Below are 26,120 nucleotides of genomic sequence, written 5' to 3' on the forward strand. Positions count from 1 at the left end.
CATGGGACAGGGCAACTGCACTGTATTAAGGAGAGGATGACCGGGGCCATGTATTGCGAGATTTTGGGGAACAACCTCCTTCCCTCAGTTAGAGCACTGAAGATGGGTCGAGGCTGGGTCTTCCAACATGACAATGACCCGAAGCACACAGCCAGGATAACCAAGGAGTGGCTCTGTAAGAAGCATATCAAGGTTCTGGCGTGGCCTAGCCAGTCTCCAGACCTAAACCCAATAGAGAATCTTTGGAGGGAGCTCAAACTCCGTGTTTCTCAGCGACAGGCTAGAAACCTGAGTGATCTAGAGATCTGTGTGGAGGAGTGGGCCAAAATCCCTCCTGCAGTGTGTGCAAACCTGGTGAAAAACTACAGGAAACGTTTGACCTCTGTAATTGCAAACACAGGCTCCTGTACCAAATATTAACATTGACTTTCTCAGGTGTTCAAATACTTATTTGCAGCTGTATCATACAAATAAATAGTTAAAAAATCATACATTGTAATTTCTGGATTTTATTTTATTTTTGATTATGTCTCTCACAGTGGACATGCACCTACGATAACAATTTCAGACCCCTCCATGATTTCTAAGTAGGAGAACAGGCAAAATAGCAGGGTGTTCAAATACTTATTTTCCTCACTGTAATTAATGAATTGATCACATTAATACACTGTGTTCTGGATAAATAATAGTTTTTTTTTGCTAAGTATTGCATATGATGATGTGTTTTTAATGACAGATTCCCTAAAATGATTCCTATTTCTCCAATAAGAGAGTCTCATCATTCTTATCGCAACAAATCATATCTCAGCCGCTGTATTGTGATTGTGATTTGTATCGTGTCGCAGATACTTGCCGATACACAGCCCCATCATCGCGCATGTAATGTGTTTACTGATTAAATACACACCCTCACATTTCCTAACATAATATTACAAATATTTATTTCTAAATAAATGATTCACAAAAGCATGTTAAACTTCTGTAAAATTTTCCACTTAAAGGTATATGCGGTGTAATCGTACTCTTGAATGTGGTCGGATTATGAAGCATCAATTGTTCTAAAAGCACTCCACATTGTCCATTTACACCGACAGCACATGGTGCAGTTTAATATTCTGGTTCCTGACTGTTCTCTCTCTCAGTAATTATGTGTAGAGGATGAAACCGGCTTCTTATTCTCTAGTGGGTGCAGAGAAACTCCATTTAAACAGCGGCCCGAGCTCAGGATCGAACCATGGATCAGAGCGGCACTACCTGCTGAAGAACCTGCTCTCGATCTGTCAATCAAATCCAGGTTTATGAATTTAAAATAAATGGATGGAGGAATGGATAGATAGATAGATAGATAGATAGATAGATAGATAGATAGATAGATAGATAGATAGATAGATAGATAGATAGATAGATAGATAGATAGATAGATAGATAGATAGATAGATATTTCAGTTCTACTTCAATGGCTTTAAGTGTTGCTTGATAAAGGTGATGGAGTGATAACCCCCCCCCACCCACACTGCGCGCGCGCGCGCGCACACACACACACACACACACACACACACACACACACACACACACACACACACACACACATGTGGACGATGTCGGATACATATGTTTAAAAATGTCCTTTTAAATAGATGTTTTTACTCATATCATATCTTTATCTAATAATTGAGGGGTTTAAATGTCCTGTAGTTTTTAATAGAGGTCATGAATATTTATTAATAAATATATTCATATTTATGTCTTTTAGAACAGTGTCATGATTCAGTCCTTTTTTTTTTATAATAATAAATCCACTACTATTTTACATGGAGTTTTTTTTTGTTTTGTGTATTCAGTATCCATTTTAAAATCTGATTTTTTATATAACTTGTTTTAAAACAAGTAAAGGATTTTAATAGGAATTAATAAAAAAAAAGTCATAATAAAATCTCCACAATACCACTGGTAGTCACTCGGGCACGTGGCATTTGCTGTTACAGACCCCCATTAAAGAAAGGAAACATTATGTGGCCCTCAGAGGAAAACCTTTGGGGGTGTACATGATATCAGAACATCCCACATAAAGGTTTCAAGGCAAAGTTTTTTCAATCTCAATTCCATGTCAGGTTACAGGTGGAATGTGGAGCAGGTCCAGAGTCTGAGTGCTTCATTACTGCTGTGTGTGTGTGTGTGTGTGTGTGTGTGTGTGTGTGTGTGTGTGTGTGTGTGTGTGGGTGTGTGTGGGTGTGTGTGGAGGAATGGGTCGAGTGCTTATCGAACTCATTGACTCAGCATGCTGATTGACTCTAAATGTTTATGTGGATTCTCCGGAGTAACAGCAGCATGATCAAGTGGAACGGCAGTCAGTCATAAATAAAGATGAGCCCATTTTTTTCGTTGGAATATTCCCGAGCTGATTACGCAGCATGCTCGGAAAGGCGCGAGGACACCTCCAATTTCACTTCAAGAGGCGATGTGTGTGTGCATTGTTTAATTAATACACCGTTAAGAGGTGCAACAGGGGAGATTATCAGACGGAGGTTACGAGTTTGAATCCAACAATCCAGGCTGCAGGCAGGATAGAGGGAGGAGGGATGGATGGATGGAGGGAGGGGGGGATGGGGGATAAAGGGATGGCTCTGTCCTACCAATCACAGGGACTCTATCCAATCACAGGTGTAAGAAGCAGAAAATTGAGGATGGTGCTTCCATTTAAATGTGTGTTACACCACCCATAACACAGCAGGAGCACATCTCAGAGGGAGCATGTGATAGTCTTTACCCTTTCTGATTGGTCTGTGGTATATACTGATCATTGCAGCAGTGCTCAGCCATAGGAAATCGAAGTGAATACAGAGCTGAGAAAGAAACCTGAGTCACTTTCTAGACCTATTGATGACTGGTTCATTCTCAAACAGAGACCTGCACCTTCAAAACAGTCCCCTTGCACAGCAACACAGCGCCCCCAATGTTCTTCTGAAACGTGTCCTGGAAGTCTTCTTTTCGAAGAGTGTCAAGCAGCTCCTGGGTGTTTTTGGGGCCTGATCTCTCTGTGGCAGGTTTGCCCAGGTTCACGCAGAACTTCACGTTTGCACGCATCGATCAGTACAGCCTGATACCACCTGATATGTTCCTCAGCTGTGTCCTAATGTACTAAAGCTACTTCCTCATCTAGACTCAGGATTAGATTAGATTGTTAGATGCTTTACCAATCATTGCCACATGTGCAGACCAGTAATTCATCTCCTGAGAACGTTATCTTGTTTATTGTGTTGTTTTTTGCATGGATATTAGACCTGAAGAAGAGATCAGGGATCTCAGGACAGTGAGGAAAAGTCAACCACAGCATCTTTGTATTAATATTTTAAACGGCTTTCAAATTTTGATTACCCCCTGCTAATGTCTCCTCATTAAAGATTCATCGGCATTGAGGCTACACGGTACGGTCTTCCTGTGTGTACACACACACACACACACACACACACACACGCGCTGTTGCTACTTTATGATTAATTCTTTGTCGTGTTAAGCATTAAGTGAAACATTTGTAGCAGGGACGGTAACCATTCCTTCTGATTGTGACTCAATTGTCTGTCATTAAAGCAGCACATATTCACATACTCGTCTTCTGCCTGGACACTGATTCAGACTTCCAAAGTTTGACACTTAGATAGTGTGTCGTTCTCATGGTGTGGGTTTTGTGAAATTAATATATTGAAATTATTTCATATCTGACTCATCCTGCAACACTGATCCAATCTAGAACATCTCACACACTGTGGTGGAGAGGTGGGGGGGTGATGTGGAAAGTGGGGGGTTGATGTAACTCATGAGGCTTGGTGTTGCAGGTGCGGGCATGATTTTGCATGTGCGGTGGGGTGTTGCAGGTGGGGGTGTGGTGCTGCAGGTGGGGGCATGATTTAGCAGGTGGGGTGTGGTGTGGCAGGTGGGGGTATGGTGTTGAAGGTGGGGGTGTGGTGTTGCAGGTGGGGGTGTGATGTGGCATAGTGGAGGTGTATTGTGGTAGGTGGGAATGTGGTGTTGCAGGTTGGGGTGGGATGTGGTAGGTGGGGGTGTGGTGCTGCAGGTGGGGCTGTGCCCTATACACACTATACCCTACACCCTTGTACTCTATACACATTATACCTTATTCCTTGTATTCTGCACACTGTACCCTACACCCTGAACCTTATACACACTATACTCTATACACTATACCCTACACCCTGTACCTTATACACACTATACTCTATACACTATACCCTACACCCTGAACCTTATACACACTATACTCTATACACTATACCCTACACCCTGTACCTTATACACACTATACTCTATACACTATACCCTACACCCTGTACCTTATACACACTATACTCTATACACTATACCCTACACCCTGTACCTTATACACACTATACTCTATACACTATACCCTACACCCTGTACCTTATACACACTATACTCTATACACTATACCCTACACCCTGTACCTTATACACACTATACTCTATACACTATACCCTACACCCTGTACCTTATACACACTATACTCTATACACTATACCCTACACCCTGTACCTTAAACACACTATACTCTATACACTATACCCTACACCCTGTACCTTATACACACTATACTCTATACACTATACCCTACACCCTGTACCTTATACACACTATACTCTATACACTATACCCTACACCCTGTACCTTATACACACTATACTCTATACACTATACCCTACACCCTGTACCTTATACACACTATACTCTATACACTATACCCTACACCCTGTACCTTATACACACTATACTCTATACACTATACCCTACACCCTGTACCTTATACACACTATACTCTATACACTATACCCTACACCCTGTACCTTATACACACTATACTCTATACACTATACCCTACACCCTGTACCTTATACACACTATACTCTATACACTATACCCTACACCCTGTACCTTATACACACTATACTCTATACACTATACCCTACACCCTGTACCTTATACACACTATACTCTATACACTATACCCTACACCCTGTACCTTATACACACTATACTCTATACACTATACCCTACACCCTGTACCTTATACACACTATACTCTATACACTATACCCTACACCCTGTACCTTATACACACTATACTCTATACACTATACCCTACACCCTGTACCTTATACACACTATACTCTATACACTATACCCTACACCCTGTACCTTATACACACTATACTCTATACACTATACCCTACACCCTGTACCTTATACACACTATACTCTATACACTATACCCTACACCCTGTACCTTATACACACTATACTCTATACACTATACCCTACACCCTGTACCTTATACACACTATACTCTATACACTATACCCTACACCCTGTACCTTATACACACTATACTCTATACACTATACCCTACACCCTGTACCTTATACACACTATACTCTATACACTATACCCTACACCCTGTACCTTATACACACTATACTCTATACACTATACCCTACACCCTGTACCTTATACACACTATACTCTATACACTATACCCTACACCCTGTACCTTATACACACTATACTCTATACACTATACCCTACACCCTGTACCTTATACACACTATACTCTATACACTATACCCTACACCCTGTACCTTATACACACTATACTCTATACACTATACCCTACACCCTGTACCTTATACACACTATACTCTATACACTATACCCTACACCCTGTACCTTATACACACTATACTCTATACACTATACCCTACACCCTGAACCTTATACACACTATACTCTATACACTATACCCTACACCCTGTACCTTATACACACTATACTCTATACACTATACCCTACACCCTGTACCTTATACACACTATACTCTATACACTATACCCTACACCCTGTACCTTATACACACTATACTCTATACACTATACCCTACACCCTGTACCTTATACACACTATACTCTATACACTATACCCTACACCCTGTACCTTATACACACTATACTCTATACACTATACCCTACACCCTGTACCTTATACACACTATACTCTATACACTATACCCTACACCCTGTACCTTATACACACTATACTCTATACACTATACCCTACACCCTGTACCTTATACACACTATACTCTATACACTATACCCTACACCCTGTACCTTATACACACTATACTCTATACACTATACCCTACACCCTGTACCTTATACACACTATACTCTATACACTATACCCTACACCCTGTACCTTATACACACTATACTCTATACACTATACCCTACACCCTGTACCTTATACACACTATACTCTATACACTATACCCTACACCCTGTACCTTATACACACTATACTCTATACACTATACCCTACACCCTGTACCTTATACACACTATACTCTATACACTATACCCTACACCCTGTACCTTATACACACTATACTCTATACACTATACCCTACACCCTGTACCTTATACACACTATACTCTATACACTATACCCTACACCCTGTACCTTATACACACTATACTCTATACACTATACCCTACACCCTGTACCTTATACACACTATACTCTATACACTATACCCTACACCCTGTACCTTATACACACTATACTCTATACACTATACCCTACACCCTGTACCTTATACACACTATACTCTATACAATATACCCTACACCCTGTACCTTATACACACTATACTCTATACACTATACCCTACACCCTGTACCTTATACACACTATACTCTATACACTATACCCTACACCCTGTACCTTATACACACTATACTCTATACACTATACTTTACACCCTGTACCTTATACACACTATACTCTATACAATATACCCTACACCCTGTACCTTATACACACTATACTCTATACACTATACTTTACACCCTGTACCTTATACACACTATACTCTATACACTATACTTTACACCCTGTACCTTATACACACTATACTCTATACACTATACCCTACACCCTGTACCTTATACACACTATACTCTATACACTATACCCTACACCCTGTACCTTATACACACTATACTCTATACACTATACCCTACACCCTGTACCTTATACACACTATACTCTATACCCTGTACACTATAAACTATAGAATGTACTCTATACACATTATACACTATACATATATAATACTTTATACACTATACATATACTATATATTCCATACAAAATATACTCACTGTATATACACTACACCCTATACATAATACACTAAATCCTTTTTAGAAAAATGCACTGCTCACTCAGGTTATCACTTCAACTAAAGGTTAATAAAATACAGGTTATATATGGTAACCTGATCTTCTGACCTTCCTGACAGGAACATTCATCTTCAATCCCACTGGATTTTTTTCTTTTTTTATTCTCTTGTTTTTTTCAGTGTACTGTTTGGGACTGGGATTCGAATGGAAAGCATGACTTTATTGGAGAATTCCAGACTACCTTTAAAGAGTTGAAGACCGCTATGGATGGAAAACTGGTTAATATACTAAGTCACACACACACACACACACACACACACACACACACACACACACACACACACCCCAAATAAATGCATCAACATTCAATTAAATATAAACAGTGTCACATGCAGTTATTATTATTCTCTGTAGGCAGATTCCGTGTGTTTAATGAGCCATTCCTGTGTTTCTCACCCACAGATTCAGTGGGAATGCATCAATCCCAAGTACCAGGTGAAAAAGAAGAATTACCGAAACTCGGGCATGGTGATCCTGACTCAGTGTAAGGTGAAGACGCTGTCTGTGTTGCACAGAAAGTCAGTCGAGAAGGACCTGTACAAAACCTGTGGACATCTTAAATATGTAACGACACTCTTAATGCTTTTTTTCCCATCTAGATAATAAAAATGCACTCCTTTCTGGATTATATAATGGGAGGATGTCAGATCCAGTTCACAGTAAGTGACTCCGATGTCTGAATTACATCAAACCAATGCAACTTTCAGAAAACCAGCTAAAATACTCTATTTACATAAACCAGATCTGATGAGGAGTTCATATCAGTGCACCGTGTGGAGATAAAGAACGGCCCGAAAGCATTATGATGGTGTAAGGCCTCACAACTAGCTGTGATTGTAAAAATGAAAATAAAACCAGTATGCAATAATCTTTAAATCTCATAAACCCCATATTTTATTCAGAATTCACAAAACAAAATAACATTAAATGTTTAAACTGAAGATATGTACCATTTTAACGAAAGATCATTTAGAATTTGATGGCTGCAGGGCCATGTTTCTCTCCGTGTAGCATCACATGATGTCCATCTGAGGAGACCAGTTGCTGAAGTTTTTTGAGAGGAATGTTGTCCCATATGTGTCTGATACAGAATTCTAGCTGCTCGACAGTTCTGGGTTTCCTTTGTTGTGTTTTTCATTTCATGATGCCCCAAGTGTTTTCAAAAGGTGAGCGGTACAATTCCGCTGCTCCGAATCATGAATGTTACGATGACTACGTATGTTTATAAGCAGCGTATTCACAAGGCTCTGAAAACACACCTAAACTTTCAGCCAATCGCAATCCACCATTTACACTGGCCATGATATGAAGAGAAGTATTATTGTGCTGTAGTTGGGAGGGGGAAAGTTGTAGTTCCTGGGATGTTCTTGTTGTTTCTGTGTACGTAATTGGTGGATGTACCTTTCTGTAGGTGGCGATTGATTTCACTGCCTCAAACGGTGACCCACGGAACAGCTGTTCTCTCCACTACATCCACCCCTACCAGCCCAATGAGTACCTCAAGGCCCTGGTGGCAGTAGGTGAGATCTGCCAGGACTACGACAGGTAACTTACACCAATAGCAGGAGAGCAGGATTTGTTCCTTTATATATATATATATATATATATATATATATATATATATATATATATATATATATATATATATATATATATATATAACCCAGCCATTAGGGGGGCACAAGCCAGTGTACTCTTAGTGCCGGTCCCAAGCCCGGGTAAATGGGGAGGGTTGCGTTAGGAAGGGCATCCAGCGTAAAACATGCGCCAAATCAAATATGCGGATCACAAATGAGAATTTCATACCGGATCGGTCGAGGCCCGGGTTAACAACGACCGCCACAGGTATCGTTAGCCGACAGGGTACCGGTGGAAATTGGGCTACTGTTGGCCGAAGGAGGAGAAGGAACGGAGGAAGGCGTCTACAGAGACGGCAGGAAAAGGAGCAGTGTAGGAGAGTAGAGGTTCGGGTTGGTACTTTAAATGTTGGTACTATGACGGGTAAAGGGAGAGAGATAGCTGATATGATGGAGAGAAGAAAGGTAGATGTGTTGTGTGTTCAGGAGACCAAGTGGAAAGGGAGTAAGGCCAGGAACATTGGAGGTGGGTATAAACTGTTTTATCATGGTGTGGATGGGAAGAGAAATGGTGTAGGGGTGATTCTGAAGGAAGCGTACAGTAAGAGTGTAGTGGAGGTGAAGAGAGTTTCTGATAGGGTGATGATCGTGAAGGTGGAAGTTGAAGGGATGATGATAAATGTCATCAGTGCCTATGCTCCACAAGTTGGCTGTGAGATGGAGGAGAAAGAAAGATTCTGGAGTGAATTAGATGAAGTGGTAGATGGTGTACCTAGGAAAGAACGATTGGTGATTGGGGCAGACTTTAATGGGCATGTAGGTGAAGGGAACAGAGGTGATGAGGAGGTGATGGGTAGGTATGGTTTTAAGGAGAGGAATGTGGAAGGGCAGATGGTGGTAGATTTTGCTAAAAGGATGGAAATGGCAGTGGTGAACACGTATTTTAAGAAGAAGGAGGATCATAGGGTGACGTATAAGAGTGGAGGAAGGTGCACACAGGTGGATTATCTTCTGTGTAGGAGATGCAACCTGAAGGAGATTGGAGACTGTAAGGTGTTGGCGGGGGACAGTGTAGCTAGACAGCATCGGATGGTGGTCTGTAGGATGGTTTTGGAGGCGAAGAAGAAGAGGAGGAAGGTAAGGTTTGAAAGAAGAATAAGATGGTGGAAACTGAAGGAGGAAGAGTGTAGTGTGAGGTTCAGGGAAGAGGTCAGACAGGGGCTCGGTGGTGGTGAAGAGGTGCCGGATGATTGGGCAACTACTGCAGGAGTGATGAGGGAGGCAGCTAGAAAAGTACTTGGTGTGACATCTGGAAATAGAAAGCAAGACAAGGAGACGTGGTGGTGGAATGAGGAAGTGCAGGAGAGCATTAGGGGAAAGAGGTTGGCAAAACAGAAGTGGGATCGACAGAGTGATGAGAAAAGTAGGCAGGAGTACAAGGAGATGCGGCAGCAGGTTAAAAGGGATGCGGCGAAAGCCAAGGAAAAGGCATATGAGGAACTGTATAAGAGGTTGGACACTAAGGAAGGAGAAAAGGATTTATACCGATTGGCCAAGCAGAGGGACCGAGCTGGGAAGGATGTACTGCAAGTTAGAGCAATAAAGGATGGAGAGGGAAATGTGTTGACTAGTGAGGAGAGTGTGTTGAGAAGATGGAGGGAGTATTTTGAGCAGCTGATGAATGAGGAAAATCAGAGAGAGAGAAGGTTGGAGGATGTGGAGTTGGTGAAGCAGGATGTAGATAGGATTAGTAAGGAGTAAGTGAGAGCAGCGATTAAGAGGATGAAGAATGGAAAGTCGGTTGGACCAGATGACATACCGGTAGAAGCGTGGAGATGTTTAGGAGAGATGGCAGTGGAGTTTTTAACCAGATTGTTTAACAGGATTCTGGAAGGGGAGAGGATGCCTGAGGAATGAAGAAGGAGTGTGCTGGTACCGATCTTTAAGCATAAGGGAGATGTGCAGACCTGCAGTAACTACAGGGGAATTAAGTTGATCAGTCACACCATGAAGTTATGGGAAAGAGTAGTGGAAGCCAGGCTGAGAGAAGAGGTGACCATCTGTGAGCAACAGTATGGTTTCATGCCGAGGAAGAGCACCACAGATGCCTTATTTGCTTTGAGGATGTTGATGGAGATGTATAGAGAAGGACAGAAGGAATTGCATTGTGTATTTGTGGATTTAGAGAAAGCGTACGACAGGGTGGAGAGAGGAGTTGTGGTATTGTATGAGGAAGTCAGGTGTGTCAGAAAAGTATGTGAGGGTGGTACAGGACATGTATGAGGACAGTGTGACGGCAGTAAAGTGTGCAGTAGGTACGACAGACCGGTTCAGGGTGAAGGTTGGACTGCATCAAGGATCGGCCCTGAGCCCTTTCCTGTTTGCAGTGGTGATGGACAGGTTGACGGACGAGGTCAGACAGGAGTCTCCCTGGACTATGATGTTTGCAGATGATATTGTGATTTGTGGTGAGAGTAGAGAGCAGGTTGAGAAGAGCCTGGAGAGGTGGAGATATGCGCTGGAGAGAAGTGGAATGAAAGTCAGTAGGAGTAAGACAGAGTACATGTGTGTGAATGAGAGGGAGGGCAGTGGAGTGATGCGGTTGCAGGGAGAAGAGGTGGAGAAGGTGGAGGAGTTCAGGTACCTGGGGTCAACAGTGCAAAGTAATGGAGAGTGTGTTAGAGAAGTAAAGAAAAGAGTGCAGGCAGGGTGGAGTGGGTGGAGAAGAGTGACAGGAGTGATTTGTGATAGAAGAGTATCTGCAAGAATGAAAGGGAAAGTTTATAGGACTGTGGTGAGACCTGCGATGTTGTATGGATTAGAGACAGTGGCATTGAGTAAAAGACAGGAGGTGGAGCTGGAGGTAGCAGAGCTGAAGATGTTGAGGTTTTCGTTGGGAGTGACGAGGATGGACAAGATTAGAAATGAGTTTATTAGAGGGACAGCACATGTAGGATGTTTTGGTGACAAGGTGAGGGAGGCGAGATTGAGATGGTTTGGACATGTGCAGAGAAGGGACATGAATTATATTGGTAGAAAAATGCTGAAGATGGAGCCACCAGGTAGGAGGAAAAGAGGAAGGCCAAGGAGGAGGTTCATGGATGTGGTGAGGGAAGACATGCAGGTAGTTGGTGTAAAAGAGGCAGATATAGAGGACAGGGTGGTATGGAGACGGATGATCCGCTGTGGCGACCCCTAATGGGAGCAGCCGAAAGAAGAAGAAGAAGATATATATATATATTTTCATGATTTCCTGGATTTGGATTACTGAAAAAGATACTCCTGCTGATTAATAATGCAACCATCTGGTGGGATTTTTTTCCCCTAAAGCCCTGTAGATCAGATTCATTCTCACATTACACGCAACCGAAATCTATAGACGCTGTGATTGATGTACATCCTGCATCATTCGAGCGCCGAGCCAATTATATCTGACCCTTACAGAGGTCGTTATCTTTATTCTCACCTCTTCTGGTTTCAGCGATAAAATGTTTCCGGCGTTCGGCTTCGGAGCGCAGATCCCACCTGACTTCAAAGTAAGTCTCCTGCACCTCCATCCATTCCACAGCTGGAACAATTCCTTCTTTGTGTTTGGAATAGTTCAGGTGTAAAAAAAAAAAAGTGACCAGCAAAATACAATAGAGCATCAGGTTTCTCTCAGGGTCATTTCATTGCAGTTTCCTTCTTCTCAAGGTCTCCCATGATTTTGCTGTGAACTTTGATGAGGACAACCCTGAGTGTGCTGGTAAGTGTGTGTGTGTGTGTGTGTGTGTGCGTGTGTGTGTTTGTGCACGTACACCGGAGTTAATGTAAAATGTTCAGATTCCACACTAATCTGTACGTGTGAAGTGAACGGATCTCTCACACACACACACACACATACACACACAGCTGGGCCGTGTCACACACCAAGCAGCTCCGATCTTTCATACTTTTTCTAACATAATCCGAGGATGCGTCTCTTCACAAAAACCAAGGTTTTCCCACAAGAGATCTTAGAATCCGTCATGACACAAGCTTAGACACATGACAGATGAAACATCACCTGAGGAACTCTTTGAATAGTCACATGTTCACCCTAGTGATTTATGTTTGTGTGGTCCGAGGATCAGGGTTGGAGAACATCCTGAGAATTCCAGGAAACTGATGGCTGTATGAATGCCTTTCTCAGCAGGATGTCCAAGAGTTCCTACAACCACAGTAACAGATATATCTGGCATGTTCTCTTTTCTTCCAGGTATTCAAGGAGTTGTGGAAGCTTATCAAAACTGCCTGCCTAAGATCCAGCTGTATGGCCCCACTAACATCGCACCGATCATCCAGAAAGTCGCCAACTCTGCTTCCGAGGAGATGCACACCAAGGAGGCCATGGTGTGGAGCCTTTTTACATCTACTAGGGGTTCAAGAGGGAGAATTCAGCTTTAGTTCCAGTTTATTGTAGCTCATTTTATTAAACATATATATATCAGTTACCGTTATCAGTGTGACGCTTAGCTGTAATCTGTAGACATCAGTAGACTGCCTGAAATTCCTGAAATGTGTGTAATCTCGGAATTCTCACTCGTCTGAAAGATTTTAATTGTTCTTCCTTAACCTGCGCATTTCACATTATGGCCTGGATCTTATGAGCATCTCTCCCTCCCACACACACACACACTCTAGGAGTATTTCATTCTGCTGATACTGACCGATGGGGTTATAACTGACATGGCAGACACGCGTGAGGCCATCGTCCACGCCTCCCACCTCCCTATGTCCGTGATCATAGTGGGAATCGGCAGCGCGGACTTCAGCGACATGCAGATGCTGGACGGCGACGACGGCATCCTGCGCTCGCCCAAAGGAGAACCCGTCCTCCGTGACATCGTCCAGTTCGTGCCCTTCCGGAACTTCAAACACGTGAGTGTGGGTCAAAACAAAAAAACGTCCCTCAGGAAGTTTATCATACACATGCCCAAGACCGGGTGACTTTGATTTCCTCCTGATCTTCACTCTCCATGCAAGCGATGAGGTTGAACATATTTTGAGATGATAAAAATCAGCCGCCTTTTATTATCATTATTCATGTAATTATAGAATATTTCCATGTGTTCCCTGCGTTGTAGTAATTACTGAACACGGGGGAGAATAAACAGGATTAAGAGGCGCTGCAGGAAACGTTGTGTTGACGTGTCCTCTTTCGGCAACAGCGAGGTTTTATGTCGGGCAGAACATTGTGGCGCGTTTAATCGAACGTGGCATGTCATTAAAAAGCAGAACGGCCACGCTGTGGTACCCTCGGAACACAAACTTGCTTAGACAGGCAATCTGCGCCCCCGATCTGCCCCCGATTCCACCCCCGAGCCGCTCGGACTCCTCCCCCTGATCCGCTCAAACTCCGCTCCCCACCTGCCCAGACTCCGCCCCTGATTCAACCTGACTCCGCCCCCAAAATCCATCATGGTGTACAGGAGCAAATCAGGCCTGCTGGATTCGGGTCACCTCAAACAGTCCTGAAGCTCAGTGTTGATATGAAACTCATGTTAGTGCCAGAGACTCCAGGTGTGTGTGTGTGTGTGTGTGTGTGTGTGTGTGTGTGTGTGTGTGTGTGTGTGTGTGTGTGTATGTGTGTGTGTGTGTGTGTGTGTGTCCATACACATACTGCCCCAGTGCATGCAGATTTTATTTTTAGCATTGTCCTGCTGTCTCGTTTTCTACCTGTTTTGCAGACAGAGTGAAATGAGAGTGACCCCCCCCTCATCCGTTTCACCTTCTTCCCAGTGTGACATCTCACTTTCTTCTCCGTTTCTCTCGTCCCTTTTCTCAGGCTTCTCCTGCGGCGCTGGCGAAGAGCGTGCTGGCCGAGGTGCCCAATCAGGTGGTGGATTATTACAACAGCAAAGGCATCAAACCCAAATGTATGTCCGACTTCGAGTCTTCCAGAGCGTTCAGTCCCTGAAGCACACCGACCTCACCGGGAGACGACGAACACACACACACACACACACACACACACACACACACACACACACACGCACACACATACCATTTAGTATCATCAATATTATTATTATTATAATTATTATTAATATTGTTATTATTGTTAATATTTTTATCCAATTCTCACTTTCCATTCTTCTTCTGCATCTTCTGGTGAAGATGTTGGGTAGAAAATGGTGAAATTTGGTTCACTGATGGTGGAGGGTCAAAGGAAAATTCCCTCCAAATCCTGCTTGTGTCCAACCAATGCTCCAGCGCCACCATCAGGTCAATTTGCACCTAATATGGAAGAATAGTTGTATATTTTTATAGCTTGTGTTTGACATTTAAAAGCCAGACTGGAAGTGTGGCTGGAATCTCTGGATGAACCTGATCGCATTTTCCACCTGGATGTTGCATATTTTGTGCATTGAACTCACACGCACACGTCATTTTCTGTCCAACCTGGACAAGATTCATCAGCTAAATCCTGCAAACAGGAAGTTTGGCTTTATTTCAGAAACAACTTTCGCACACTGATGCATAACTTGGTGGACGTCTTCAGGACCACGATAGGACGACATTTTAGTGTTTTTTTATTTTAGCTTAAAAAAATTTACGAGATTGTCGAGATTAAAGTCGTAATATTTTGAGAAAAAAATCAAACTAACAAGAATAAAGTCGCAGAATTTCTGCTAAATCCTAACCCAAACTAGCATTTAACCCAATTCCACACAGTGGAACTGCTAAATGTTTCTCGCAATTCTGTGATTTTTCTCAAAATAACACTACTTTATTCTCACACTGCTACGAATTTATTCTCATAATATTTTGACTTTATTTTTATAATTTTTTGTATTTACTTTAATCTTGTAATATATACGATTAATATTTATTTATTTATTCATTTATTAATTTTTAACGTAGCACTAAAAAGCACTAAAGCGCAAAAAGTTTTTACATCATTTTGCCTTGTTTTGATCTAGATATTTGCAGTCAGAGTATCCCACCACTATCCATGATCTGGACATCTCCTGTATTTGATTTGAGTGACACCATGTAAAGCTCCTTTGCTGTAAAGGCTACGGTGCAATTCTCGGTCAGGATTAACGTTCCACGTGACAAAAACCATCAGGAACTGAAAGACTACACAGTCCGAGAGAACCTGAGATTTCCTGCTACACCCTAAGGTTCTGTTTAGGACTTCGGTTGTGTTATTGTGTTATAAAGAGAATAGGTGTACAGTATGTAGCGGTTATTACAAGCTCTCCTAATCAGTATTCCTATACAGCTCTGAGAATCGATCCTTACTCTAGATAACTTCTGTTCTTTTCTACATGATTGTTGACATTTTGTTTGTGCAATTTCTAAACAATTTGTAACGAGAACGTTTCCGCAGACGTTTGGAGAAAGTAGCTGAGAACGCAGTAGATCACTTTTCCACTCTAACCTTCTTTTGTATGCATATATGTGTGTGTGTGTGTGTGTGTGTGTGTGTGTGTGTGTGTGTGTGTGTGTGTGTGTGTGTGTGTGTGTGTGTGTGTGTACGGCTGTGTGTGTGTGTGTGTGTGTGTACGGCTGTGTGTGTGCTCATGTGCATACTTACTACAGATACTACATTGTATATTGCATGTTGACAATAAAAGAATTGAGACATTGGAGCATCAGATGTTTTTTTTTTACACACAAACACAAACACACCCACACACACACTATATATATATATATATATTCATGATATGAAATATAACTGCCCTTGAAAAGCTTTTTAAAATTTATTTTAACATTATTTATTATTAACCGATAATGAGAATGTAGATTTACAGACCTGAGGCAAGAACAGCTCTGAAATTCGTGTGTGTGTGTGTGTGTGTGTGTGTGTGTGTGTGTGTGTGTGTGTGTGTGTGTGTGTGTGTATACATTCCCACACATCCTCCACAGCCTTTTAATTACCTTCACATTCATGTATATTAAACACTCTGATCATAAAGCCAATGCAAAGGATGTGAGAGAGAGGAATAACACCGATCCCCAGAGCAGATTCACCAGCTTTCTGCCTTCTAGCTGCTCAAATAAAATAATTTTTGGCTTTAAAACCACTATATAAATGCACCAAAATCCCCCACAATAACAGTTAAACATCCCCAAAACCAACAATATATCTCCCACTGGTGTTAAATAACCAGCACCAGTCTTCACCACCATTTTATCATCTCCCTCAACCAGTGTGTTGTTCCCTCATGTGTAAAGTCCTCTACCATTATTCCTGTCCCCAGAACACCTCCCTGTCCTGTAACATCCACTTCTTTAAACCCTCTGTCTGATACTCTGTTCCCCACTGTCTAGACCCACTACAGTTTGAATATCAGTCCAGAAGATCAATAGATGACCCATTAACCCACACACTGACCTTTCCCCTTTAAATCAAGGAAAAAAGTAAATTACAGCTTTGACCATCATCATCACCATCATCCCACCTCAGGGAAAAGGTCCTTTTAAGTACCCTGTATTTTTGGTGTGGTTCTGCTGAAGGGTTATCAATTATAATTGCTCATGGAGAGAATCTGACATCCTTCATGGAGAGTTACACCATTTCTCACTTCTTCTGCTCAGGTCTGAACACTTCATCTCATCCAATTAACAATAAAACTGTGTATGCTCCTATGGGGTGACTATAGAGATCATGGAGACACTGTGGACAATAGACAGAAGACTGAAGCCGACTCTCTAAACATGTGAGGTGAACTGAACTCCTTGAGCTTTATCTTTGTGGATTCCGTAATAACAGCAAAAATCATAGAAGGAGGAACCAGATGATAAGCTTCGAAGAACCTGTCCATGATGACCATGATGGTGGTTAAGCTGAAATTTGTTAATTGTGGAGTAGTTGGAGTTTCATGTCCCAGGGCTTCTTCAGCACTGTGAGTGTATTTGGCCAATCAGAAATCAGATTTGATGACCGGAGGATCGTCAAAGCAGAGAAGCAACAAAGCAAACGAATAACGAGCATAGAACAAAAGCTCAGAACTTTTCCCTCAGTGAACAGCGATGAAAGCCTGCCTGAAAAGAGAAATGTAGAAACTCTGTATCTAAAGAAGAACATTGGAATCATTCATTCTTCTTCACTAAAAACGTCTCCACCATTAACTCCTGATGTTCAGGACACCAGTGTTAAACCAAATAAATCTTTTACACTATACCTTTATGACCTCAATTATCATCTCAGCTCACTGTGAGGATCTATGACGCATACATTAGCATATATTACTTTGAGGCAGAGGCACAAGGGCAAGGGCAAAGTCTCTGAAATGATCCACCAAGTAATAAAACACATCCAAATTCCTGACACATATCGTCGCTAATGCAGGCGTCTATAAGCCAACTTAAATCCCTGTGAGGATCTGCAGGTGAAAGTGTAGGCTGTTAAAAAGTATTTGGGATTTCCTCTGGCATTGTGTATTTGTATCACACTAACCTGCATATGATCCTTATACAATATGATGGACAGTTGTCTAAATCTGATTCAGAGAAGCTCATCCATGAATTCATGACCTCCAGACTGGACTATTGTAATACATTACTAGGTGGTTGTCCTACATAATTAATAAATAAAGCTACAGTTTGGGCCATATATCACCATATAACCCCAATTTTATCATCCCTACACTACAAACTACTGCTACTTACCTACAAAACCCTAAATGGTTTATCTCTTCTAGTTCCTAGAATAGCAAAGTCTACTAAAGGTGGTAGAACATTCTCACATTTAGTTTCTAAACTTTGGAATAGTTTTCCGGACAGTGTTCAGGGCTCAGACACACTCTCCCAGTTTAAGTGCAGATTAAAGACGTATCTTTTTAGCGAGTTCTACACATAACACACATCACATATCATAACCCATAATCACATATCATAACTCTACCCATCCCGAGGCATCCTGAGGTCACAATTAAATATTTATGACACTGAATTATTATTTATGGAATTATTATTATTTTAATCATTATAAACATCAAAAATAATGAGCCATTGTGGTCACAGTCATCCCTGCAGACATCAGTGGTGGACCAACAGGGCCAGTAAGACCTTCTCTGCTGACCTGAACATTTTACATTTTTTGCCATAAATATGTATTAAATTAGTCCCAATTTTATATTCTTTTCATTTCATAGACTTTCCCTCAAATTCAGTGAACAAGCAAGTTTCTATCTAATCAGACTTCATCCATCACATTACATGTTGCCATGGTGAAAGGTCTGACCTAAGTCCAGCAGGATCAGCACGGCCGTCTTTTAGATCATAAACTCCATGTTGCCTGAAGCTGTTGGTGTAACCAATCAGATCGCGAGTTTATACATTTAGAACCGTTTATACTTTTGCAATTTCTTTTCTGTAGAATTTGCACAAAAACACAATTTACCTTTATTTTAAATCCCCAGGAAAACCGTAATGAACAGAAACAATGCACAGGGTGATGTGATGAGGTGAATATCGATGCTTCTGCTGGAGATGATGTATGTGGAGGTGCAGTTGTGGCTCCAGTGAAAGGAGACGTGTTGAATTGTGTTCATTGGGTTTCTTGCTTTAGTAATAACATTCAGTCTAACTGTGTGAGATTCCCGTGTGATGCAGCGCTCTGTTCTACTGCAATTCTCTATAATACTGATCATTTCTGTAGACGTGAAGTCAGAATGATGGGATTAAGAGGTGGATCGATTCAGAAAGGACAACACTGAAGATCATTTTGTTAAATACAACCTGATACTGTTAGATACCGACCAGGCATAACTTTATGACCCCTCTTCACTGCTAAAACAGTCGTGACCCCTTAATCATCAACAGCATGAACTTGTTCATCAGTTTGAGCTACAGGAGATCATCTGTTGGATCGGACCACACGGACCAGCATTCACTCCCAACGTGCTTCAATGAGCCTTGGTTGCCCACAACCCTGTCACCAGTTCACCACTGTTCCTTCCTTGAAGCACTCTTGATAGATTCTGACCACTGCAGACCAGGAACACCACAAGAGCTGCAGTTTTGAAAACGCTTTGAACCAGACGTCTAGACGTCACAATTTGTCAAAACTTGCTCGAATTCTTACGCTCGCCATTTTTTTTGCTTCTTACATCAACTTTGAGAACGAAATGTTCACCTGCTGCCTAATAAATAAATCCATCCACTAACAGGAACCATGATGAAGATCATCAGTGTTCTTCACTTCACCACTCAGAATCATATAATGTTATTAACCTTATAAAGAGCTAAAAATCTCTGTGAAAGTAAAATCTTGTGTAATTGAATTTTTGTGATTTATTTATTAGAAATAATATTGTAAATTAATGCTGGTAAATATATACTCTTGTTTATTACAGGGAACAAATATGTGAGCGGAACTAAGCATCATGTGCGGAGAGCCGCCGGATGGCTTAGACGGTTACACCGGAAGTCGCAGTGGTGACATTTCAGGACAGGCAGGAGAACGGGGAGAATAGCGTGTGTGTGAGATGTGTGTTTGAGGTGTTTGGGTTTAAAGTGAACATGGCAGTGTGGATTTGTAGACTCCTCAGACTCGGTGATGTTCTGATCAACACAGCGGCTGTAACTGTTCCCGGTACACAAGCACGAGCATCACCGGGAGGGTAAGAGGTGTGTGTGTGTGTGTGTGTGTGTGTGTGTGTGTGTGTGTGTGTGTGCGTGCGTGCGTGCGTGCGTGCGTCCGTCCGTCCGTCCGTCCGTCCGTCCGTCCTAGACTGAGTCCTTTACAGCATACTACAGGCATAGATTGTGTATATTAGGTGCATGTGCTGTAAATTACACTAATACATCTATATTATAATATTCTAATTAGAATATTATAATAATTATAAAAAAATAATTAATATTCATTAATAAAAGCAGGTTCTTCTGCAGTGTTGCTCTCCCTTGCTTTCTTCCAGGATCTGAAGTATCTCCACACACTGATCTCCACCTGCACTATTACTATGGTTTATAATAACCCTGCTCGTGTGTGTGTGTGTGTGTGTGTGTGTGTGTGTGTGTGTGTGTGTGTGTGTGTGTGTGTGTGTGTTAGTGTCGTTATTGGCTGCATGAGGAGCTTAAAGACTTCTACATGGTGGGACGAACACCTGACCGCAGATAACGTGGAGTTCCTGAAGAGAGAAGTGACTGAGAACTTTAAGGATCTGACTGAAGCCAGACTGAACCCTCTGAAGGATGAAGCTTGGCCTCGACACGTGTGGGACGAACGTGAGTCTCACACTGCATCTCACAATTTGGAGCTTGTGTTTTGTTGTAGAGAGTTAGTGTGTGTGTGTGTGTGTGTTTGTGTGTGTGTGTAGAGAGTCGGAGAGTCGGCTTGGTGGCTGTAAAGTTGGGGATGATGCCGGTGTGGACCAAGTCAGGAGACCGGCACGTAGTGACCATGCTGCAGGTACCATCATCTGTCGTTACAGTGACTCAGTAGTAGTGAGCTCCGAAAACAGAAGATCTCCTCAGTTTCCTCCCCTGTTCCTCAGAGAGCAGGAGTCTGATAGTCTCATATACACACATTTACAATGAACAATTAATGTTCTTGTCATGTCATTCATGTTTCTTAGCTACATGTATAATAAAGGACGTGTGTGTGTGTGTGTGTGTGTGTGTGTGTGTGTGTGTGTGTGTGTGTGTTTTAGGTGCAGGACTGCCATGTGATTAAACACATACCTAAAGATGAGTATAACGGCACTTCAGCTGCTCTGATTGTTGGAGCGAAAAACGTCTCTCCCTTTCATGTAAGTTTAGTAACCCTTTTATTTTTGTAGATACAACCTTACCGCCTCACTACCCTCTCACTACCCCACTGCCTTACTACCCCACTGCCCCTGACTGCCTCACTACCGCCTCACTACCCCACTGCCTTACTACCCCACTTCCCCTGACTGCCTCACCACCCCATTGCCCTCCCACTGCCTCACAACCCCACTGCCCCCTCACTACTTTCTCATTACCCCACTGCCCCTCACTGCCTAACTATCCCACTGCCTCACAACCTCACTGCCCCCTCACTACCCTCTCACTACCCCACTGCCCCCTCACTGCCTCACTACTCTCCCGCTACACCACTGCCCCTTACTGCCTCACAACCCCACTGCCCACTCACTGCCTCAATACCCTCTCGCTACCCCACTGCCCCTCACTGCCTCACAACCCCACTGCCCCCTCACTACCCTCTCGCTACACCACTGCCCCTCACTACTTTCTCACTACCCCACTGCCCCTCACTGCCTAACTACCCAACTGCCTCACAACCCCACTGCCCCCTCACTACCCTCTCACCACCCCACTGCCTCCTAACTACCCCACTGCCCCCTCACTGCCTCACTACCCTTTCGCTACACCACTGCCCCTCACTGCCTAACTACCCCACTGCCTCACAACCCCACTCCCCCCTCACTACTTTCTCACTACCCCACTGCCCCTCACTGCCTAACTACCCCACTGCCTCACAACCCCACTGCCCCCTCACTACTTTCTCACTACCCCACTGCCCCACACTGCCTAACTACCCCACTGCCCCCTCACTACCCCCTCACCACCCCACTGCCCCCTCACTGCCTCACTACTCTCTCACTTCCTCACTGCCTCACTACTCCACTGCCTCACAACCCCACTGCCCCCTCACTACCCTTTTACCACCCCACTGCCCCTCACTGCCTAACTACCCCACTGCCTCACAACGCCACTACCCTCTCGCTACACCACCGCCCCTCACTGCCTAACTACTCCACTGCCTCACAACCTCACTGCCCCCTCACTACCCTCTCACTACCCCACTGCCCCCTCACTGCCTCACTACTCTCTCGCTACACCACTGCCCCTTACTGCCTCACAACCCCACTGCCCACTCACTGCCTCAATACCCTCTCGCTACCCCACTGCCCCTCACTGCCTCACAACCCCACTGCCCCCTCACTACCCTCTCGCTACACCACTGCCCCTCACTACTTTCTCACTACCCCACTGCCCCTCACTGCCTAACTACCCAACTGCCTCACTACCCCACTGCCCCCTCACTGCCTCACTACCCTTTCGCTACACCACTGCCCCTCACTGCCTAACTACCCCACTGCCTCACAACCCCACTCCCCACTCACTACTTTCTCACTACCCCACTGCCCCTCACTGCCTAACTACCCCACTGCCTCACAACCCCACTGCCCCCTCACTACTTTCTCACTACCCCACTGCCTCACTACTCCACTGCCTCACAACCCCACTGCCCCCTCACTACCCTTTTACCACCCCACTGCCCCTCACTGCCTAACTACCCCACTGCCTCACAACGCCACTACCCTCTCGCTACACCACTGCCCCTCACTGCCTAACTACCCCACTGCTTCACAACCCCACTTGCCCCTCACTACTTTCTCACTACCCCACTGCCCCTCACTGCCTAACTGCCCCACAACCCCACTGGCCCTCACTGCCTAACTACCCCACTGCCCCCTCACTACTTTCTCACTACCCCACTGCCCCTCACTGCCTAACTACCCCACTGCCTCAAAACGCCACTGCCCCCTCACTACCCTCTCACTACCCCACTGCCCCCTCACTGCCTCACTACCCTCTCGCTACACCACTGCCCCTCACTGCCTAACTACTCCACTGCCTCACAACCCCACTGCCCCCTTACTACCCTCTCACCACCCCACTGCCCACTTACTGCCTCAATACCCCACTGCCTCACTACCCTATTACTTTACTACCCAATAACCCCACTACCTCCCTCTTCCCTTCTTATTATTCATGTCTCTGTGTGTGTGTGTGTGTGTGTGTGTGTGTGTGTGTGTGTGTGTGTGTGTGTGTGTCACCTTGCTGAGAATTAAAGAGGTGGTTTAGTTTGTGCTTGTTTTGTCCTTTTGAACTCCTTCCACTTCACTCAGCTCTCACACTCCATCCTCCTAGTTCTCTCTCTCTCTCTCTCTCTCTCTCTCTTTCTCTCTCTCTCTGATTGATTAGGTTTATTAAGATGAATGTGTCTTAGTGAAAGCTGTCACTGCAGTAGCCCCTGATAAAACTGATGGATGGATGACACACACACACCCACACAAAGTTGTTTTATCAGGTTTCAGTTTATTAATGAGAAAATTTGTAGTTTTTTTTTTACATGAAGGAGTGGAGGTGAAGTGCTAACTTTATAACCCTCATGAATAATGATTAGAGAACTTTCCATCTTTCCTCACTCAGAGGTCCAGCGAGTACCTGGAGCAGTTCCACAACGCCGGAGTTCCTCCTAAACAGAAGCTCACCACGTTCAGCGTGACGGAAAACGCTGTCATCAAACCAGGTGAGATACTTTCTCCTGAAGACCAGTTCATGCTGCTGCAGTGCTCAGAGCCAGTCAGGAGTCAGTGATGTACAGGTTCTTCTCCAAGTCTCCTACAGTCCTAATACATAAATTTTTCAGAATAGGTTGAAACCAGTCGATCCACAAACATTCTGGAAGTAAGATTGCCAGGGTGATGGGTGAAGCACGGTGGTGGTAGTGCAACACACACACCCTGATCTTCCACTGCTGCTGGAATCAGTTTACACACATGGGGGTTTCAGGAAGTGGTTGTGATGAATTGCTGTTCCATTACTTTTGTAGAAGGGTGTATACGAGTGAATAAAGTGTTTTAAGGCTACATTAGGATGTTAATCATCAGTAAAGTGATCCTCCTGTTTCTGTGTGTGTTTAGGCACTCCCCTGTATGCTGCACACTTCCGCCCCGGACAGTACGTGGACCTCACCGCCAAAACGTAAGCGCTCTACACACACTCCAGGAAGATCTGCTGATTTCCTTCAGACCGATTACAAAAACATCCCTATTGTTTACAAAAGTGCCGCCTCGCTGGTTTGGGTGGGGTGTGTGAGTTTGGCGTGACGTCCAGGCAGAGGGAAAGACATGCGTGCGGGTTTTTTGCAGCAAACGATGATGGACAGGCTACAGCCGCTTTAAATGCAGGATATTGCGAGCAGAACCTGGCAACCCTGCATGCAGAGACACCCTTTAGCACCAGTTTCGCTAATATTTCTTGATCGGCCAATCGCATGGCGTCAACTCCTGCAGGTCCAAAAGCACTTCCAAGTTTATGCCGAACATTAGAAGGGTGGAGGACGTGGTTCAAGTCCCCAAAAAACATCCAGGGGTCTGGAAGCATACGAGAGATCTGATGTTCAGACCATAAGTCCTTATGCTGATGTTCGGTGTGAAGCTGAACTGACCAAAGCTCTTGATCTGTGTGTGTGTGTGTGTGTGTGTGTGTGTGTGTGTGTGTGTGTGTGTGTGTGTGTGTGTGTGTGTGTGTGTGTGTGTGTGTGTGTGTGTGTGTACGTATATATGATGACACGTGATGGTGGGTGTTCCTAATAAAGTGCCAAGTGTTAAGGAGGAACTTGTAGGTGGTCACGTGATCATCTTCTGTTTGGACAGAATCGGAAAGGGCTTCCAGGGAGTGATGAAGCGCTGGGGCTTTAAAGGTCAGCCTGCTACTCACGGCCAAACCAAAACCCACAGGAGACCAGGTGCTCTCGGACCAGGAGGGGTGAGTAAGTGAGTGTGAGAGTGTGAGAGTGTGAGAGTGTGAGAGTGTGAGAGTGTGAGAGTGAGTTATTTGGTCTCATGTGAGGATGAATTGGAATCTTGTGTCCCTACAGGATCCTGCAAAAGTTTTTAAAGGGAAGAAGATGCCAGGCAAAATGGGCAACATTTATGACACAAGCTTTGGCCTGAAGGTGCACACACACACACACACACACACACACACACACAGGGATTTGTCCTTGTAGGTGTGAAAGTATTAGAGTTGAAAAGCCAGGAATTTTAAAATAGGTGTATGTGTGTGTTCTTCCTGGTCAGGTTTGGAGGGTGAACACCAAACATAACATCTTGTATGTGAATGGCTCGGTTCCTGGCCACCGAAACTGCTTGGTTAAGGTACAAATCACACACACACACACACACACACACTGCAATATTCTGCTTTGTTTCTTCAACGACCTCCTTACCCTCTTTTATTCCAGGTCCGAGACACTATTCTCCCTCGACACGTGTTGAAGAACAGGAACCCTCCGTTCCCCACCTTCTTCACTGATGACGAGGAGCTCCCTGAGGACCTGTATGCAGACGACTTGTTTCAGTTCGGGGAACCCACACCTGAATGAGGTCCAGGCCTCCAACACGATCATGTGTAGAGTGCTTTTGCTGTTGGACTGAGAGGAACGAGT

General features: G+C 43.8%; 2 protein-coding genes across 2 annotated transcripts in view; both read left to right on the top strand.

The window, feature by feature from the left end:
- cpne4b (copine IVb) overlaps positions 1-15,705 on the top strand; it is a 34,236-nt gene extending 18,531 nt beyond the window's left edge. Inside the window, exons 8-16 of the mRNA XM_083523678.1 lie at positions 7,454-7,552; positions 7,737-7,823; positions 7,934-7,993; positions 8,746-8,879; positions 12,393-12,447; positions 12,605-12,656; positions 13,149-13,282; positions 13,574-13,810; positions 14,718-15,705. Of these exons, the coding sequence (XP_083379804.1) occupies positions 7,454-7,552; positions 7,737-7,823; positions 7,934-7,993; positions 8,746-8,879; positions 12,393-12,447; positions 12,605-12,656; positions 13,149-13,282; positions 13,574-13,810; positions 14,718-14,849 (990 nt within the window). The 3' untranslated portion in view covers positions 14,850-15,705. The remainder of the gene's footprint in view (positions 1-7,453; positions 7,553-7,736; positions 7,824-7,933; positions 7,994-8,745; positions 8,880-12,392; positions 12,448-12,604; positions 12,657-13,148; positions 13,283-13,573; positions 13,811-14,717) is intronic.
- Positions 15,706-20,282: 4,577 nt separating this feature from the next.
- Positions 20,283-26,120, top strand: part of mrpl3 (mitochondrial ribosomal protein L3) — a 5,885-nt gene continuing 47 nt past the window's right edge. The window contains exons 1-10 of the mRNA XM_083523426.1: positions 20,283-20,511; positions 20,943-21,118; positions 21,211-21,302; positions 21,544-21,642; positions 24,098-24,197; positions 24,592-24,652; positions 25,327-25,438; positions 25,551-25,628; positions 25,753-25,830; positions 25,917-26,120. The exon at positions 25,917-26,120 is cut by the window's right edge and continues 47 nt beyond it. Coding sequence (XP_083379552.1) covers positions 20,411-20,511; positions 20,943-21,118; positions 21,211-21,302; positions 21,544-21,642; positions 24,098-24,197; positions 24,592-24,652; positions 25,327-25,438; positions 25,551-25,628; positions 25,753-25,830; positions 25,917-26,057 — 1,038 coding nt within the window. The 5' untranslated portion in view covers positions 20,283-20,410 and the 3' untranslated portion in view covers positions 26,058-26,120. The remainder of the gene's footprint in view (positions 20,512-20,942; positions 21,119-21,210; positions 21,303-21,543; positions 21,643-24,097; positions 24,198-24,591; positions 24,653-25,326; positions 25,439-25,550; positions 25,629-25,752; positions 25,831-25,916) is intronic.

The sequence above is a fragment of the Silurus aristotelis genome, assembly GCF_946808225.1.
Source record: "Silurus aristotelis genome assembly, chromosome: 21".
Lineage (NCBI taxonomy): Eukaryota > Metazoa > Chordata > Actinopteri > Siluriformes > Siluridae > Silurus > Silurus aristotelis.